Source organism: Battus philenor, unplaced genomic scaffold, assembly GCF_028537555.1.
Source record: "Battus philenor isolate CCGP_79_NKW_IND1 unplaced genomic scaffold, ilBatPhil1.0.hap1 SCAF_2, whole genome shotgun sequence".
NCBI lineage: Eukaryota > Metazoa > Arthropoda > Insecta > Lepidoptera > Papilionidae > Battus > Battus philenor.
The window spans coordinates 5,458,602-5,478,184 of record NW_027181682.1 but is presented as its reverse complement, the minus strand read 5'-3'; the positions used below and the strand labels follow the sequence as shown (position 1 = coordinate 5,478,184).

The 19,583-nt window shown below is 31.4% G+C and overlaps 1 protein-coding gene across 1 annotated transcript in view; it reads right to left on the bottom strand.

The window, feature by feature from the left end:
• The window catches only part of Wnt10 (Wnt oncogene analog 10), a 44,703-nt gene that overhangs the window by 7,414 nt on the left and 17,706 nt on the right, over positions 1-19,583 (bottom strand). The window contains exon 3 of the mRNA XM_068765379.1: positions 7,337-7,626. Coding sequence (XP_068621480.1) covers positions 7,337-7,626 — 290 coding nt within the window. The remainder of the gene's footprint in view (positions 1-7,336; positions 7,627-19,583) is intronic.

Genomic DNA, 19,583 nt, shown 5'->3' with positions numbered 1-19,583 from the left:
AGATTCCTAGCGGCCATCTTATCTGCGTATTATGTGCTTCGCCTACTGCCAACTTAAAAATGGGCTTCTTGACAATGGGCTGTATTGGTTACTATTGTCCATCTACGGATCGCCTTATTCTTTATATGGATTGAGAAATCCAAGTCATAGGTCATTGAACCACTGTAAGCCAACCAACGAGGAAGTAAGACAGATCACATTGGGTCAAGGCTTGCAGGGAAATATAATATAATAATAAACATGGACAGAAATTTCTGTCTTTTTGCACAATAAAAATTTAATTTTAAAATAAAATGTAACATTTTCTCAAGAATTAAATAAGAGTGAATCATCTTCAAAAATTAACGTTTAAAATCCGTCCGCTCGAATCGTTCTGTTGAATTCGTTACGCAACAGTGTGAATGCGGTCGAATTTATTTTGACATTAATAAAAATATCATCGCGGGGGTTATTACAAGAGAGCGTGTCTAACAGAGATCTCACTGGGCGGCTGTTAATTATGTGCCTACAAAACAAAATGGTAGAATGCCGCCGGAACAATGGTCAAGTGTGCGGTCTGGGACCACCGTGTATGCCGCCACTATTTCACATTGGCTCTCTATACCACCGTATCGTAATCATTGGAATGATTGGTATTTTTCATAAAAAGATATAAGGTCTTTTTATAGAAGCTGACGAAACGAGTAGAGTGTTCATTTTATAACACGCAATACAGTCAGCTCTTGTAAAACAGTTCATATTGAACAAAGTTTCAGAATAAAAAATCTTATACAGTTTCACACTTACAACCATTATTTTGAGACGTAAAAAGACTACGTATTAGCTCACAAATTCTAAAAGACAGCATTCTTTTACCATTAACATGGAAATTATAAACTCTTTTCGTTTGGTAGCGAATATCAATTTCGAGGTAACAAAAGTCAATGGGTAACCTAATTTTCAATAGAGAGACTTGTGAGTATTTTTTTATTCGAAATAAAATATCGTTATTTTTAAGGTTTGTAGCATAAGTAGTATAACCGCTATATAAATTTTTATTTCCAAATAAACATCCTTATTACTCTAAAACTAAACATCTTATTGTTATACATTTCACAAGTTTATGTATAAGTTCGTCTATAAGTCTGTAAACCTTTTGTATTGTCTTCATCATAATGTTTAATTAATTATTTTTAATAAAAAAAAGTTGTTTAGTCCGCTCACTTCTGTGCTAAAAGTTGATTAGTTTCATAAAAGTAAAAAAAGATAGGTTATTTACAATAAAAAAATATTTATTACTACGAATGTGGAATGTAATATTTTTTTGCAAGAATAACTTCGTTTCAAAATGTCTATTCCTTACCGCATGCATCCCAAGTTTAATGATAAATTATGTTTTAAATCTTAGTAAAAAGGTTTTACATCTCGTCGCGGTAGATAACTTTTTTGGTGTTAACAAAGAATTAGTGAGGTTTATATTTCGGACTACATTATTACAATATTCGTGATTGATTGTATTATTATTCTTAGCAATACCAACCACTTTTTTTACATTATTTTTGCTTTTATTTTCTCATTCTTATCCCAAGAAAGCTAAATCTAGTAAAATATTTAAAAACCAAAATCACCACACTTTGAAAAATATCAATGACAATACAGGTACAGTTTTTAAACTCGACTTTCTAAAAGCAGTAAGAATAATGCTAATAAATATTAAAGGAAGCTTTTTTAATCGATTACGGGTAAATATGTGAAATTGTGCTATTAACTGTATAAACGTAAATAACTTTTCAGATTTTACAGCCGGCCTAGGGAGCTGGCTTCACCCGAACCATTGTGTTTACGAATCCATACAAAAGTTTTTAATATTTCCATTATAATATCATATTTCAACGATAACCCCGGACAGTAAACAACTTATATCCTCGTAAAAGCAACAATGTTGGTCGATCATTAGCTTTAAGATTTTATTGCGACCACAGGCATTAGCTCGTAAAATGTCAAATTAAACTATGTGTTAATAGTGAGTTATGCAAGAATTAAAAAGCTATTTCGCATATTTCACGATCGCTACTGCATCGAAGCACGCCGGTGACTAATTGAGTGCATTTGTTTTATTATTATTTGATGTTGTTGAGGAATTAGAATTATAGTGAAACACATTAGTTATAATTTATGGTTATCTACTACCTATTTGCTTTTAAAGCTTCGTTTTTATAAATGAATTTAATACTTGTGTTTACGAAATTGTGATAAAATAGCAAGACGCTTTAGTCTCGTTTTACAGAAGCTCAGAGAATCATAGAGAGGGTTATCTTCGAGGCTTTTCCGTGAGGTAGAATCAGAAGAGAGGAGATCGGAATAAAAGCAACGGACATATCCCAGCGGACAGACAAGTGGAAGTAACAATGGGCAGCCCACATAGCATGCGAAAGAGATGACAGCTGGGGCCTTGTTCGCAGTTTTGGCAAGCCCAGTGAAGAACGTTTACCTAAAAGGTAGATAGATTACTTTGTTAAGATTGTTGGAATACGCTGGAGTCTAGCCGCGTTCAGTCAATCTCTTTGAAAATCTATGGAAGAGGCTTTAGCCAGCAGTAGACGTTATATGATTGAAAATCGAGCATATTCCGGCAGATTGACAATTTGAAGTGGCATTTGCAGATCACATAGCACGCTGAACAGACGGCTGCGAGGGCCTTTAGGTTCTGGAGTGATTACCACCAGTAAGCGCAGCGTAGGACGTTTACCCACAAGGTGTTACTGGATTATAGACGACTTTGTTAAAGCAGACACTGAACGTCATGCGCTTCTAATCGATTTTATAAGAAATCATTGGTAGAAGTCCAAATTCCCCGCAGACATCACTGTTTGTGCAAAATATACTTTAAAGACATTACTTAAAAGTAGTATAAGAAAATATTGTGAAGAGTTGTCGGATCATCGTAAGTGTAAGAGACAAGAAGTTATTTAATTTTCATTACTCAGAATCATTAGAATATGCGAATTGTAAAAGAAGCGATCCATGATTATTTTACACCGGGAACAGGATATCTAGAATACCACAGCGCGAGGGACTATGCATGTTCCCTAAGCGGGAGATGCAGGGGTCGCAGAGGTCTGAGACTCTGTGTTTGGCACTAATCGGTGTAACATAACTCCTGAAGATGCCCCGTGAGGGGTGAAACACGTGTTGAGTAATTTGGTGGTGGCGGTTGTGTGATTCGCATTGTTTGCCGCATACGCATTTATCAGCGGGCTGGCGGGCGGTGCATTTCATTGCATGACTACCACTGCATGTGCGGAAGTGGCTAAATATTGGTCCTTTTCTTACAATATATCTTAAACATCCTGAACGGGGGGAAACCCCGAAATCAGAAAAAAGGGTTGGTTGTGCGCATGTGGTAAGATTAATGGGTATTAAAAAATAAATAAATAAACCGTACTTATAAGCGATCACTCTATTTATTAATTTAATGTCTTAATCATAAAGAATGTTTTTTTTTTCGAAAAGTAATTTAATATTTTGTTCGCTGCAATACTTTATGATTAAACTTTTAATGTTTTATGGTACACGAAGATGCCCTTCGTGTAATGAATACCCCTTTAATGAAGAGTAACTATTATTTATGCACTTTTTACATTTACCGATACTCTTTAGGACATTTGATTAGACTTGTCTTAACTGAACTTAATATAATAGCCAAAGTAATGAGGCCGGTCCAAATTTTTATGCATATTAATAAATTAGGCCATTATTTATAGCGATACAGACATAATATACATTTAATTTATTGGGCAATAGTTAATAAAGAGTACGTCGTATTTAAAATCGATTAAAACTCGTCAATAAGAACTCATAAGGTAAATATATAACTATAATTAGCGCATTGTTTAATAACTGAATGTGACCGCTACTAGATTACACTGCAATAAACTTTAACCATTCGTATATTAAACGCTCAAGTTCAACCATATAATCAACAAATATAAAAGCATTACAAATTAAATAGTTCGTAATGGCCTCACTTCGTGTTTGTATTATAAAAAATTTAAGGACCTAAATAAAATTGTATTAATCGTAAATCCCACTAATAAGTAAGCACGAGACATGGCATGCCGCTTTAATGTCAGATTTGGTAACGGATACTAATATAATATTCCAAGCAAACGTATATTTACGATCCATCACCGAAATTTTATTCTTTATGTCTATACATATAAAGTCGTGATTCGGTTTTAAATTAAATAAGTTGTGAGCAAATATAAGTTAGTTTTGTTGTATTTAACTTCAGCCTGACATGTTTATTATTAGACGGAAGAGGCCTATTAAATTATTAGAAGTAATCCCGTACGGTAGGTCCGGTATTTTGGCTTAGCTGTCGGTTAGTTTGTCGGTGTCAGTACAACGATACTTATTGGACAATAACAAATCAGTGGTTCTGACATATTTATTTGACGGGGGCATCGTCTCGGAAACCTCCAAGCCGAGTACTTATAATCGTAATGACTTCTTTGTCTTGCGATGATGTATATTGTAGTTCGCTATAATTAATAAAAAAAAATTACTTTGAGATGTATTCAACTATTTATGTCATCTATTAATTGTTTTTTATACAGCGTGATTGGATCTAAGTGTACAAGCTCACAAGGGGTGATTGTGTACCTCATTTATGGTTAATTACTGTATGGTACACCCAATCCAAATATCTATAGTTTCAGAAGTAATAAAAACATAAAATTTTGATTAACACTTATAAAAAATAATTATTGTTTTCCATCTGACCCCGTGAATTTTATATTGCGAGAAGATAATAGTCTGTTACATTCCAATAAAAATAATAAATTAATGTAACATGTATCAAAGCGATGACCTTATACAGAGTGATTGGAAATAGGTTTAGGCTTAAAAGTTTTTTGCTGACAAATGGGCAAATAAGCTACACAATTACCCTTTAAAGTATCTACATTTATAACTAATCAATCTGTAACGAAATGAAAATAAAGAACTATGACAAGATGTTATTATAAAAATAAAACTTATACAATAATCTCATCAGTTTATTCAAAAGGAACTTTTATTGAAGCCGATAAAACGAATACAGAAAAATTTATTCAGTTAAAGCTTCGTTCATTTAATTTTATCTATGCTGAATATTTGGCAAAAGGATTTATCCACCGATTTGATTCAGAGCCAAGACCCAGTTACAAATCAAATATATAAACTGACCCCAATTTAATTTTTTTGCAAAACTCTTCGCGATTTCATTATAAACTGCCGTAGCCTGCGGTTATATTGATGTACGAATTGCATCACGAGATGAGTACATAATTCAGTGTATGTAGATCGTGGCTGTGGATTTTATAGTTATATTTTATAGGCATGTAGAACCATAACGGGCAAACGGACCACCCAGATTGGTGATTACAAAGGGCCCCGCCCACAAACCGCTCTTCAATTCGAACTAAATAAGTGTTGCATTCCAAGTCCGACGCCTCTGTGAACCATTTGGGCACCTACATAATTTCACCTTCAAAATAGCTAGCGTAGCTTGACCCATTTCGAATTAGATTTCTTATATTGGCGTACATTGCTCGTGGTTTCAATATAAAATGGACAATAGCAATCTAAACAATAATAACGTTCGTTATGTCAAAATAGAGGTATACTACGTGTCACATTGTTTTATGGTCAAGGAAAACAAGTGACCCGCTCCCCTGTAATTTGGTACGTCTGATTAAGCCATTGAAATGTTTTTGTGATTATTTTTAACAGACTATCGGTGATGTTTAAGGTTATAAAACTTAATGGCTTGATATTTTTAGAATATTGTTTTTGATCCACGCTTTTTATTAGTACGATAATGGTGGTTGTTTTTGTTTTATTATAATAAATTTAAAACGCTGTGGACAGATTTTTCAAGAAATTGAATATCTGAATTTTAATCAATGTACTATGTGTTTTAAAACAAAAAATAATGATTGTTTTTCGGTTCCAAAGCGTCGTAGTAAAATTATTGTATTATTGAGAAGTGCCTTTTACTTTCTGAAAATAATTTTTTTTGTGGTTTAGACATTTTGTAACAAAATTGTATAATCGTTTCAGCCCATAGATACCCACTGCAAGGCGCAGGTCTTCCCCAATATCTCGATATCTCGGAGGGGTATTCCATAATCGCTACGCTCGGCAGGTTCATTGGCGGCCGCAGTGTCATAAGGTGTTACATAGATGCCGCTGTTGCCTATCTTTTGGAAATTTATTTGTGAACAGTAACAATCTAAAACTAATATATCTAAAATATATCTAAAATAAAAAAAAAAACTATAGAGGATGCCTGTGTCCAGCAGAAGACATTAGAAACTAGACCAGTAATAATAATAATGATTATGAATCCTACAATAAATGAATCTACCAGAGTTTAAAAGACGAAGAAAATATGTAAATTAGATGTCTTTAAAAGTTTTGTGCGATACGAAAACCGATGCAGATCTAGAATGCACCCCTAAAAGTTATGAAGTTAAAATTATGCACGCTCACCGTTAATAAAGTTAATTGAAGAGCCATTCAAGTCTTAGTGTCTTTTGATAATGTGCATTCCCCTTTATTTTTGTGTGGTAGATCAAAGAGAACACTCTTGCCCGTGCAATTTCTTTGTTTTACAATTTTAAGTGGTTTAATTGTAGTTTCTATAAGTTTAAAAATATTTAGTAGATTCTTTAAATAATTTCTTTTACGTTGTACCACGCTATTGTTATTAGTCTTGTAGTGTTGTTACTGTTGAAAATTTTCTCTTAGAGAAAAGCAGAGAGCCGTAATTTATCACATGGATCTTAAAAGGATTGTTTTTTCGACCGACCCTATTTGATTAAGTGGAACTCTTTTCGTGGATTAGCGTTGACTGGTAGGTGATTTTTACCACAAAGAGCGATATTGTTGACGTGTGTGTATTCATCCAAAGAAAGATATACAACCTTCGGTATTTGAGTTACAGAATTAATCAATTTCTTTAAGATGTTTTCTTCAAAGTTTTGTGAGCAGGGCGATGTTATAATTAACAAAAAATACCATGTATGAGAAACCAATTTTTTTTTTACTACCTTTTACCTTACGTCACAATCCTTCGCCACTATTAGACATGCCTAGATATTCTATCATCATTTTTAAAATGAAAGTAATAAATAAAAAAATATAATGGTATATAGGACTTCCAGTACGACCTGTAGGAAGCGGCATTCAGCGTGTTTCGTCAACTCTGTGTGTATTAAATACCTGATTATTAAATATATTTATAACTCATTTATCTAAATTGTATACAATTTACTTTTCATATAAACAATTAATCATAAAATTTACTTACAAATCTCCCGGCGTTATTATTGTGTACGTTAATCTTGGACTGCAGATCGTCGACTTGTTCTCTGGCGTCAAGAAACTTCTTGGAGAATACTATGCCATATCCTAGATTGTGGGAGCACCCACTCCATTCCCACTTGTTGGCCCTCGCACGACCTCTAGGGTCATGGGAGGCGCGGTAGCCGAGAGGGTCGCAGCCGCATGACAGCAAGCGACCCTGGGCGCACGCGCGCGCTATCGCATGCGCTACCCCTGCTGCAGTTAGGGCGTAAAGAAACGCCGCTTCACGAATACCTGAAAGAATAAATATTTGATTAAATGAAAATAACATAAAATCTAATAATTTAAAACAAGAATAATAATAATGTAATTGAACAACACTAAAAAAGTTTTTAAAATAAATATTTTTTCTGACACTTCTGTCTAGGTCATACGATAAACACTTTTTGTAAGGCAGCGTTAAAAATAGAATGCTTAAAATGTTATTTTTTTTTAATCAATGACATCTACAAACGTGATCGCGAGACATCTATACGAATTTTTAAATTGACAAACCTTACTCCTCCAGACATAAAAAAAATAATTTTCATATAAATTCTTTAATTTGGTTTTTTTTTTGTAATAAAAGCTCTTGTTGGAAAGCCGTCTATATTACTTGTATAGTTTATGAGGTGTATATTATTTAATTGTTCGGGTATTTTTACAAAAATTAATGATTGTTTACTAAATAATTACATGAACTGTGGTGTTAAAACATTAACCCAAATAATTATACAAAGATAAATAAGTCACTCCTTGTTTTGTAAAAACTAATTTATTTATTGATTGTAAATGAACAGTATGAGAAACACATTTATAAAAAATATCTTATTTTCATTAATGTCATTAATTTCAATAATTTCAAATTTATTTACGAACATACCTCGACTTTAATATTTTAGATTATCTTACGACTGGTTTTAAAGATTGAATGAGCATTGGCTTATCATGTAAATATTAAAAATATTAAGTGTATTAATGCAAGAAGAAAAATAAAGCACTTCGCGCTCATAAAAACACTGTAAGTACCGTTGCGTTCAATGTTCAAAATTTAATGGCCAATAAACGTTTATAGAATCATTCGCTTAAACTTTCGTCCAGGTGAGTTCGATTTAAGAGGTTTGCTTATTCTATCATTTTATTTTGTCTCATCGTTCCATGCGAGTTGAGTTTTTTATCGAACGAATTATTATTTTGTGTGCATTTCATGTAGCTTTTCCTATGTTATGTGTAGGTTAAAGTTTTATGACTTTGTTTAAAATTACAATTTAATACATGTAATATATCTAAGTAGAATGTCAGTATGCGCTGTCAGTCAGAATACAAAACCAATGCCACTAACATTATTTTAAAGTGTAATAAATAAAAAAAACTTAATACAAATTTTAAAATTAGTGTATGGGAATAAAAAAAATAAAATTGTAAGGTTTAGTCAGTGTTTAACTGACCTGAGACATTAAACTGAAGATAAAACTGATAAGATTTGTAAAGTGTTTTTATACGTAAATTTATTACTAAAGAAGATTAAAACTACATTAGCGAATTCCGAGACATATTGTGATTTTGTTTTTACTAAAAATCAATACTGGAATCCGAACTATACTGATCTGAACTACTTGAAAACATGTATGGTAAGTAAAATAATTATTTTAATATTCGTTTTGATATCCGATTTATTGAATCCAGTAATAATCTATTCGCGAACGACTATTTATTATCCCAGTCAGCTCATAAGTTTGAGATGTAAGCCGTGAGAATACATCATTGCTGTTGCACTAAATACTTTTATATTCCCTCTGCACTCAATTTATTAATACACTATTATTTAATATTTGTTTATATTATTTTACATTTCTTTTAAAGTAGCTTAAAAGTTTAATGTAAATATATATAATATCAATGAGTTGTTTTTGTGTAATGTAAACATTATGTTTTAACTCTTCTTGAATTTTGTAATTTATTTAAAATAGGTCTAATCTGTTAAAATAAACTTATTTTATAAGTTTTTGTAACTTACAATTGTTAGTTTTCGTCAATAAATTCTAATAAAAACCATTAGTTAATCATCTTTTATCAATTTTATCAGATTAATTATTTATTTAATCAAAGTTTTATGGTAACGGAGAACATTTCGAAAACAAATTACGGTCCAGATTTTTGAACTTTAATATCTTGATACGATTTTTAATACCTGTGTTAATTAAATTACAGTTTACAATAATTTGGTATGATTGGAACATCTTTATAAAATACATTTAGTTTCCTAAAACACATTTAAAGCATTTAAACTTTGTTTTGGCAATTATTCTTAATTTATCCGCAACTTTACTATTTCTTTAAAAAGTTGCTAATTTTTTAAAGTTTTATTTACAACAGATTATGAATCTCGAAATAAAGAACTATATTTTTCTTAGTTGATGCTAAAAGGCTATTTTTATCCACTGGATTATACGAAAGGTCATTAATAGCTATGTAAAACTGTTATTAAGTGATAAAAAATTACCGGAGATGATGTTCGCGTGTCCGTATCGTTCTATATCATTCATAAGCAAACCGAGACATTCCTTAGACGCGTTTAAAAGGAACGCGGAACGTTTCTGATCTTCATTTATCTATTTTATTGCTATAAATTAAACGCTGAAACCATTCGAGATGCAGAGATAAGCTATTGGCCTCGCACAATGTAATCTTATTACCATATACAGTGTGATAGGGTATTTGCATTTGAGTTAGGACAAGAAACCCGGGGGGCTTAGTTAATTGTGTTCGCTTTTAAATCTCCTTAGGTTAATAATGCGCTATTCTTGCTATTTAAGTATGTTAACCTGAATGGAACATTCTGAGCCATTGCGAGGGTTTTAAAAGCAATCGCTCTTTAATAGGCAATTAAGCTACTGCACAATCCGAACCATCTGTCCGCCGATTCGCGTATCCTGTTTCTATAGGCTGCGTTGATTACTGTACTTACCATGTTTATTACGTTCATTATTGATTTAAGGCGGTGAAGGGCTTGAGTATATCATTATTATTTTCTATTTATTTTTAAATTTATTTTTACTTTGATTAATATAATCTGGAACGAGGAGTTTGCAGACGAATGAAAGTGACCGTTATTACCTAGTAGGTGGGTATGTTAAACTGACAGCAGTTAGGCCACATGGCCGCCAAGGCTTTTATTTGTCTCCATGGAACGGATACCACAGACCGGCATGCGCAGCGTATGATACCCACAAGGTGGATAGAAGACCTTGAAGAGGTCGCCGGAAAAAGCCGGATACAGACCGCTAGCAACAGGTAATATTAAAAATATATGACGAAGGCCCATGCCCTACAGCGGATACCTTCCAATTGGAATAATGTTGATAAAATAAATAATTGCAGTTTTAAAATCTTAAACGGATGCTTTTAAGCAATTTTAACAAATCACACATTCTTGTTATTATATTAATACAGAATTAATAATGTTATAAGAAAAGGAAATTTTCAAATAAAAAATACGCTTATGGCTATAGTTTTTCTTACCTAATTATTGTTACAAAACTATTATTATTGTTGCCATCAAAATTGGAAAGCTTGAGATACGTTTTATAGATGAACCGTATAAAATAATTTTGCGGCCTAACCGATTGAAACTATTCGAATTGAATTAGCTAAACAGTAAATTGATCTCGTCAGTAATAAATTCTTTCGACTGGGTGCGATTAATCGAAGTTGGTTGCAGCACCTTATCTTTTCGGATTAGCACTGGCTTCTCGTGTAAATCGAGCCTAATTGAGGCTCGAGATACGGTTCATTGGAGTAATGGCATTTTTATTCCGTACCCACATCCTCGCAAGGGACGGCTGTAGATAAATTGTACAAGTTGGGTGTGCTGACTATATCTCACGACAACTTTAAATTGATATTGGCTGACTAATTTCATTTATGTATACAAAATGAATAATATAAAAATGTAACCTTATGTATCTCTCTGTATGTAGCTTGATTTGTTTTGAATCGTTTGCTGACAATTAATGTTTAATACATCCTAATTAAAAAATCAATAATTTCAGAAATAATAAATAACGTGATATAGTAAGAAAAAGAATTTTCGAAATACGGATTACTACATATTAAAATTCATTATCGTTTACTATGCATTGACGTGTTGTATTCCAATAGAAAAATAAACTAATGTAATATATTTCAGAGTGATCACTTTGTACAAAGATAGGTGAAACGCTTTAATTTTTTTTACTGATAAATGCATATATATAACTCTGAAGCTTTTAATAACTAATTATTCTGTATTTAATTTATTTCATTATTTAATATCTTATTAATTTATATTTCCTTTGGTCACGCTATAACTTGATAACAACTGGCGTATCATTTGTCTTTTTTTTAAGTTTTGTAATCCTTAGTAATATACTAAGGATTACAAAACTCCAGCGCAGCTTGCATTTACATTGTTGATAAGTAAATCTCAAGAGCAATCGTTTAGTGTTCATGGCATCAATCTTGAAAATTCATGTTTTTCACTCTGGCATTGTATGTAGCCTGTTTCCTTGTTGGAAAAACATCGACATTATTTATTTATGCATCACAAAATAAATACCAAATATTGCGTATGTATAAGCATTATAATAAACACTACGATTTTAAAATAACTCTTTTTTGTAATAAAGTTTCGAATCGATTATTCATCTATTAAGACAGGACTTTATCCATTCAGTTTGTGGTCGACTAAAAATCTTATTCTTATATGGAAATAGTATTCCGGTTGTAATCTATCACGCGAGGTCAGTACAGAATTTATTTTAGTTTCATTTCTACTTATAAAAACGGATATGATGATATCGTAAGCTTTTGCCTGGAATAACTGGAATAGTCTGTCGTTGATCTGTGAGCGAAAAGTCCGTCAGTACAATAATACATTTCGTCAATATCACTGCTTAAACCTAACATTGGAGAGTCTTTTCAAATGCTCAAAAGCGTACACGTTCTATCTATTCACATACATATTTATTATTAATTAAATTATTCATTTGCGGTTTCATTAAATCTTACAAGGATAGAGATTTCACTTTGATGTCGGTAGTGGGTTGAGTCATAAAAAAGAAATATTTTGGTTTCCGTTTGAATGTCTTATTCAAGCGTACAATTCCGGATTCCATCAGAAAATTACGGTGTCTTGAAAGAAATGCGTCATGAAATGTGAGTAATGGACGCAAAAAGGTTAATTTCGAAAACAGCTGACTTCTGTCATGACTCTAGGTCATCAAACTGCGTCTGCGCCAAAACTGGGGAAGACATGATTTACTGTGAGTCATCTATAATAAAATGGTAATCATTATAAATCAACCATTATCTGCGCGAATGATCGCTCCTCGAGATGAATTAATAAAGACTTAGTTTTTTTATTCATAACGATATTTAAAACGTACCTAAAATAAAATATTAATTTTGTTTCATCATATTATTACATTATATTATACACTTTGTTACATATAGGAACATAAATGAAATTATGATTTAGCTCTATATGTTTTGTCGCAAGTGATTACAAAAATTAGCAACGAAGGGTGTTTAGAATAGGTTAATATTAAGGATCGTTGTATCTTTTAATTGTTTTTTTTTTTTAAGAATCGGGCAATTTTTTGTCTAAAAGATTTTTTTTCTTTTTTACTCATATAATATAATTAGCTTATAGTAGTTAGTTATCAAGTTTTATTTTTAGCTAGATAGACAAAGCTTTATTTTGAATTCATTTAGTTATACAATCTTCTATCAATTCATATGCGATAAATTGATTTCGAAATTTTCCGTGTTTTTCTAAATTATGTTAATATTTTACATTTCATTAGATATTTTTGATATATCTAATTAAAGGTTAACTTTAACAGATTGAAATTCAATTTTGAAATTTATTTTAAGATGGAGTAAAACTAGTATTATACATAAATTATTAATTGTTGTTACTTAACTAAAATTAAACACGATGACGTAAAATTAATTATTGATCGTGTGTAATTAAATTTAAATCGAACGGCTTTTGAATGCAATTTGATTCTTACGACTACCATAAAATCCTTTGAATATTAAAGATATTTTTAATTCGTCTTAAAATCTATACATGAAAGATTTTCATCAACTTACTTATTTGTCAAGATATCTCTGTAACCTAAAGGCTTAAATATTTGAAATTTGTTGAAATTATTCCTTTCGCTGAACGGAGATCAACTAAGAAGATATTTTAATAAATTCCATACGTAACGGGGCTAGGGGGTCTTTATTGAAATAATGTATGTTTACATAGTATATAGCTCTTATAGAGATACAATTTGGCGAAAATTTTTGTGGCATTTTTAAAATGACCATTAACAGTTTTTATGAAATTGCACCCACTACAGATAGTGCAGATCTCGCAATGCAGGCAAGGGAGTTAGTAATAATGTATAAGCTGTATTAAAAGTTAAAATAAATAATTCAATAGATTTTAAAATCTCGCAGGAACAAATATGGGAAACCGTAGATTCTAGCAACAGCTATTTTATACAAAGGTATTAAAATTTAGAATTTATTGATCACTTCTAGTCGTGAAGTATAAACAAAAATCTGCAATGCAATTTTGAGATCGTGCACCGTGTCTTAACAAATGTTACGGGTTACAGGACCATATAGGTAGGCCAATCGTATTGTTTATTTATAAAGTTAGCTCGAATGCGTCGCGGTTTTACCGAGAGGCCAGTGACAAATTTATATTTGTCGATTCGACGAGACGCGATAGAATCGATACGTCTCGATTTATAGCACGCTCTGTTGATCGATTTCGATGATTGCGAGTCATGGGTGACCGGATCAGCGAGTTGCTTTACTGTTATTGCGGAATATATACTGTGATTCCGTTTGTTTGTTTATGTAATAGCCAGTCGTGAATAACGTTTATTTCCAATTTTAAAATCTAAAATAACCTTTTTTAAATTCTTTTTATGTCTTTTGTGAAAACAATATATTCCTTCAAATAATTATAATGGATTCCTTAATTTATTAGAACTTTAACTCTTAATGCATCAGGAAAAAAAATGTTGTTTACATACTTAAAGTTGTAAATTTAACTTAAAAATATACTTCAGTAAGTTCAGTCCTATTGGAAAGTTTTCGCTAATTTATAATAATTAATAGTGTTATAAAAATCTCACTATGGCTATGAAGGAAAATCCTATTTGAGGACAAAAAGAGAAGGTATTGGAAGTTGTTCAGTTTTCCGTCAAATACTGCGGCTAAAAGGTTTTGTCTAATATAAGAAGTTGCAAAAAAAGGTCCCAATACAAACTAAAATTTGTTAGAAATATCCTACTGACCCTTCCGTTTCGTGAACTCAATACAGATGAATCTGTAAAAGCGACTACGGTTAATAGCAATAACATCTGCAGAAACAATGGAAGAAATACTTTTATTTCTATATTTAACTGTTCACTTTCTTATTTAAAAAAAATAAAGTTACATGTCCTCAAATTTTGAAAAGTAAATAGAAAAATAAAAGGGCAAAACACGTACAAACGCATCTTCATAAAATTGAGTACGAAGGCGAAGGAAATGTTTAAAGAAATTTCCAAAAAAGTAGAGTAAATATATGTCACAAGATATTTTTTTGAGAAATTGTAATGTCTCAGTAGTTTTGTTAGGGTTAGTTCAATTCACGAAGGAGTAGATGAAACTTGAGAAAGTTATCACTAGCAAATATCCAAAATAACCCTAATGATCTTAACAGTTCTATTCCTATTGACTTACTATCTGGATTAATTTTTTGGTTCATAACTGTTCTAAAAATTATGTATTGTAATTTTATATTATTTTTGTCCGTTATTTGATATTTATTACTTAATAAACTTATTATTACATTTTTTTAGTTAGATCAATTTATTATTTAAATTTTATTGTTGCTTTAAACGAATGGTCGTTCACACATGTAAGTGGATTAGTACTCAACATAGTACAAGTTTAATTAGATGTGCTTAGTTTATTAACTGATCTGTCATTCAAATTATTAAACAAATATAATGTAATTATTGCGTCATGTACTGACATGACAAAGATTACTGAATAGAAAAAAATCCATTACTACAGTATTTCAAGTACAATCAAAATCAAGTGATGGTTATTGAAGGGGCAAAATATTTATCTGACACAAATGAAACGCTGGAGTATTAGACGGCTCGAAGTAACTTTTTAACGAGACGTAATTATTTGAAAGCGATGCAAGTATTATTTGAATCTATAAAAGGTGTACGTTGTTAATGATATTAAATGGAGTAAAATCTCGTTTTTTACCCGTAATTGTATTACGTAATAAGACTATCGCTAAGTGTTCAAATCCGAAAAATATTACTTTATAGGGTGACCAAACGAATTTGTTTTTCTAACTATATGCTTCAATTAGATAATAATTTAAAACTAATGTCACAAATAAATACTTCTAAAACAGATTAAAAGTATGGTAAATAGCATCGCAAATATAAGTAAAGATGTTATGTTACCTAGGAAATAAGTGAAAAAAATTTTTTTTCACAATCAATGGTATACTCAACGGCAGTCGGATTTTCAATTCGCTGGAAAAATTGATAGATATTGCGTTGAAAGAACTATCATACGCGACTATTTTGTGTGTTTCTCTCAACTAATACATATCACTACGTGAAAGTAAATTATTTACTAATTAGATCTAGAAGCAATTTACACCTTTGCACAAAGCAAGTTTAGCAAATAAAATATACCTCACAACTTTATAAATACAACTATATATTATATTTATATACATAAACTAAAATTAAGCATATTATTGAATTGGATGGATACGAATTTAATTATTAAAGAATTACATACTAAAGAAAAATGTGAGGAGGTAAATAAGTATAACTTTAATAATTAACTATTGTTTGATTTGTACAATTTATATGTCAAATACTCGTATTTTTTATGATTCATATAAGAGATTGTTTTTACAAAATTAATGATTATTGTTGAAGCTACAACGTCTAGGGGTCAATTCACTAAAATCAACACCGAACTAGTACAAGATTGGATTCAAATAGACTAAAACATTGGTATTGATGATCACAATACTGACGCATGAAGAAAAAGATGACTACACTTGTTGTTAATAGAGTTCATTTTCAAACTCGCGAAAGCGTGCCGAATTCCCTAATCGATTTTAATGAATTCCATTAAATTGATTTCTTTTCAAGTCCCTCCGAAGAAATGCTCTGGATTTTGAACGCATGACAGATTTTAAATTCTTCCGTTACACTTATAACGTTCGTTTTTATCTCCGATTGTTTCAATAATGCATGCCACGTCATCAATTTCGCTACGACTTTAAAGGTAAAAAGTCCAACGATTAACGACACTCGATGTATGCAAGTCAAATCTTGCTCTTGTATAATTAGCAGTCGTATAAAATGTATTTTAATTAGGTACTTTTTAATGTAATATTTGCAAAATAGTTGCTTATTGTACTCGCAGATTAAAATTTTGATGGTGATAATGATAAAATTAAGAGGAATTAATGTAATAATACGGGTATACTCTTTTTGAATGGAGTATTTGTGTTTGTTTGGAATCGATCATGTTTGATGTATTACACAATGGTTCTTGCTAATATGTTGTGAGATGTTTTAAATTTGTAAATTTCCATTGTTGCCGTATAGGGCAGCACGGCGCCGGTTCGTAAAAAAATTCACAGCCGCTACTAAGCAAATACAAATTTCAATTATCATTTTAAGCGTTTTATTTTATCTCCGTTTCTTCATTTAAAAAAGTATGTCCGCGACATTTATATAATCGAATGCGCATACTGATAGGTTTTTCCGAACAATGGTCGGCGGTGGTCGACTTTTTCCGTGTCGTGTTACATCGTTGCGCATGCGCTCTTGCGCATCGCCCGGTGATTTACGATCGTGAGTTTTGCGATTTTAAAATGGTTTTTCGGAACATATTTCGCTTTCGACTTGATAGACGCTAAATGTGGTGCCAAAATGAATGAGCTTACGTCAGCTTTTTGTTTACCACTGAGATTCTTCGTAAACAGCTCTGTTATTGTTAAAGAGGTTTGTTAAATATCGTATATACATTGGTTTGTAACAAAGCGATAGCTAGTGAGAAGTTTTAACAATATTTTTGCATTTACCGTGAAGTCTTAAGTACGAACGAATGGAGTTTGAGAATTATGGCGGTGGAGAAGAATGTTGCGGGTGATACATACTCACTTACTCTCGTGATCATTATCATTTCAGCCGTAGGATTTTCTCTGCTGGACCTCCCTTTTATTTTTCCCATAGGACCAATTGAATGCAGCCTGCATCTAGCGTCTTCTGATGACCTTAATACGATCGTTATTCGATCTTGTGGGTGGATGTCTTTCGCGCTTGCTGGTCCATGGTTTCCGTTCTAGAAACTTAATTCCCCATCGGCTATTAATTCTATGTACCCTGCCCACTGTCATTTTAACTTGCCGATCCATTAGCTGCATTAATATTCTTATTGTTTAGAAGTTCAAGATCTAACAACATCTTTCGAAGATCGTTAACTTTTTAAAGTTATATATATTATAGTTAAAAGTATTAAAGTATTATTGGTATTAATAGCCTTAAATTATTATATTTTAATATATTAATTCTTTGTTACTTACGTTAAGGAAAAGAAATACAACACTGTTTAGAGACTTGTTGTCCAGAGAATAAAATGAATAGCTCATGATCCAAAAGTGCCTCTAAGTGCGTGAGATAATAGTAAAATGGTCAATAAAAACTTTGAGGATTTTGAAAAATGTATTTCTTTTATTAAAAGTGCTAAAATATTTTATAAGAACTATAGGTTTAAAGTATGTTAACTGAGATAATTAAAAAAGCAATTTCTTGTATTTACATTTATATCGAGTTTTGTAGATACTTATGAGATGAGTTGGACTTCAAATTTATATTTATTGTAAACATCTGCATTTAATGAGATGAGATGAGTCAATTGGTCAAAGAGCATTTTGAAAGTTGCATTAGTTTGTATATATATCCTAAACTATAGCTGCTAAATGATATTGAATATTACAATTGAATAGAAAAGAAGTTATATAAGATATGATGCTAAGTCTGTATAACTCAGATTTGAAATTACTGCAGTAATAAAACATGTAATTTATGGATTTAAGAATTATAAGAATAGGTTTTAATTTTTTTCTTTATGTGGCAATATTTCTTACAATCCTGTAAGCGTCATTCCAGTCTTATGACTATCTAGTGAATATTATTAAATGTGTAAATTTGTGTAAATAAAAATTAAATGCCAATTGTATTGCTAGGCGCAAATACCTCTTTTAAATGGATGAGTTGTCATGAAAATAGCAAATACAATACTTTTTTTCTCCTGAGAAGCACAAAGTATATTAAAACAAATTAAAATTATTTATAAATTAAACACATTTATAGCTGTCAAACATTTGATGTCATCGACAAACAAAAGAAAGAAAGCTAATTTTAAAATCAAACAAATTTCTCTATAATTATCATAGAATCATAAGAAAAATTTATCACATATTACTAAATTCTTGCGGTGCAGACAATTAAAAATTTTTTCTTTCTTTAAGGCAAAATCAATGAATAACCCTTATATTCACTTTTTTTCGTTTTATTTATTTTTTCTTGTCTGACTCTCAGGACAGCTATATAGTAATAGCAATTAGTAGAGAGAAGTGATAAATAAAGAAATAAGTTGTAAAAATAGGAAAACAAGATAAATCAAAACACAAAAATGTTCATCAATTATAAATCCAGCAGCGGGAGGAAAGTGTTTTGTGCTAATTAAGGTTCGTCTGGATCCACGGGCCGGCTGTGGCGAATCGCTAATCACCGAAACCGGACGATAGGTCGGTCGCGACCTCGCGCGTGTCAAACGGAAAGTCGCTCGTGATTTTGAATCCTTCGGCATTACACTACCAATAATATAATAAGGGATAATGCATCTTTTTATTTTGTAAAATATATAATTTAATAAAGTTTGACATCATGTAATAATATTATCTAACGTTACAGCCAATAAACGTTCACTGCAAGGCATAGGCCTCACTCCAAGACATCTCTGATGGTATATACCATAATCGCCATGCTTTGATATTGGCTATCGCGTTGTGGTACTATGGTACCCAGAGAAAGAGGAAACTATTGCTAATCATCGGGAAATCG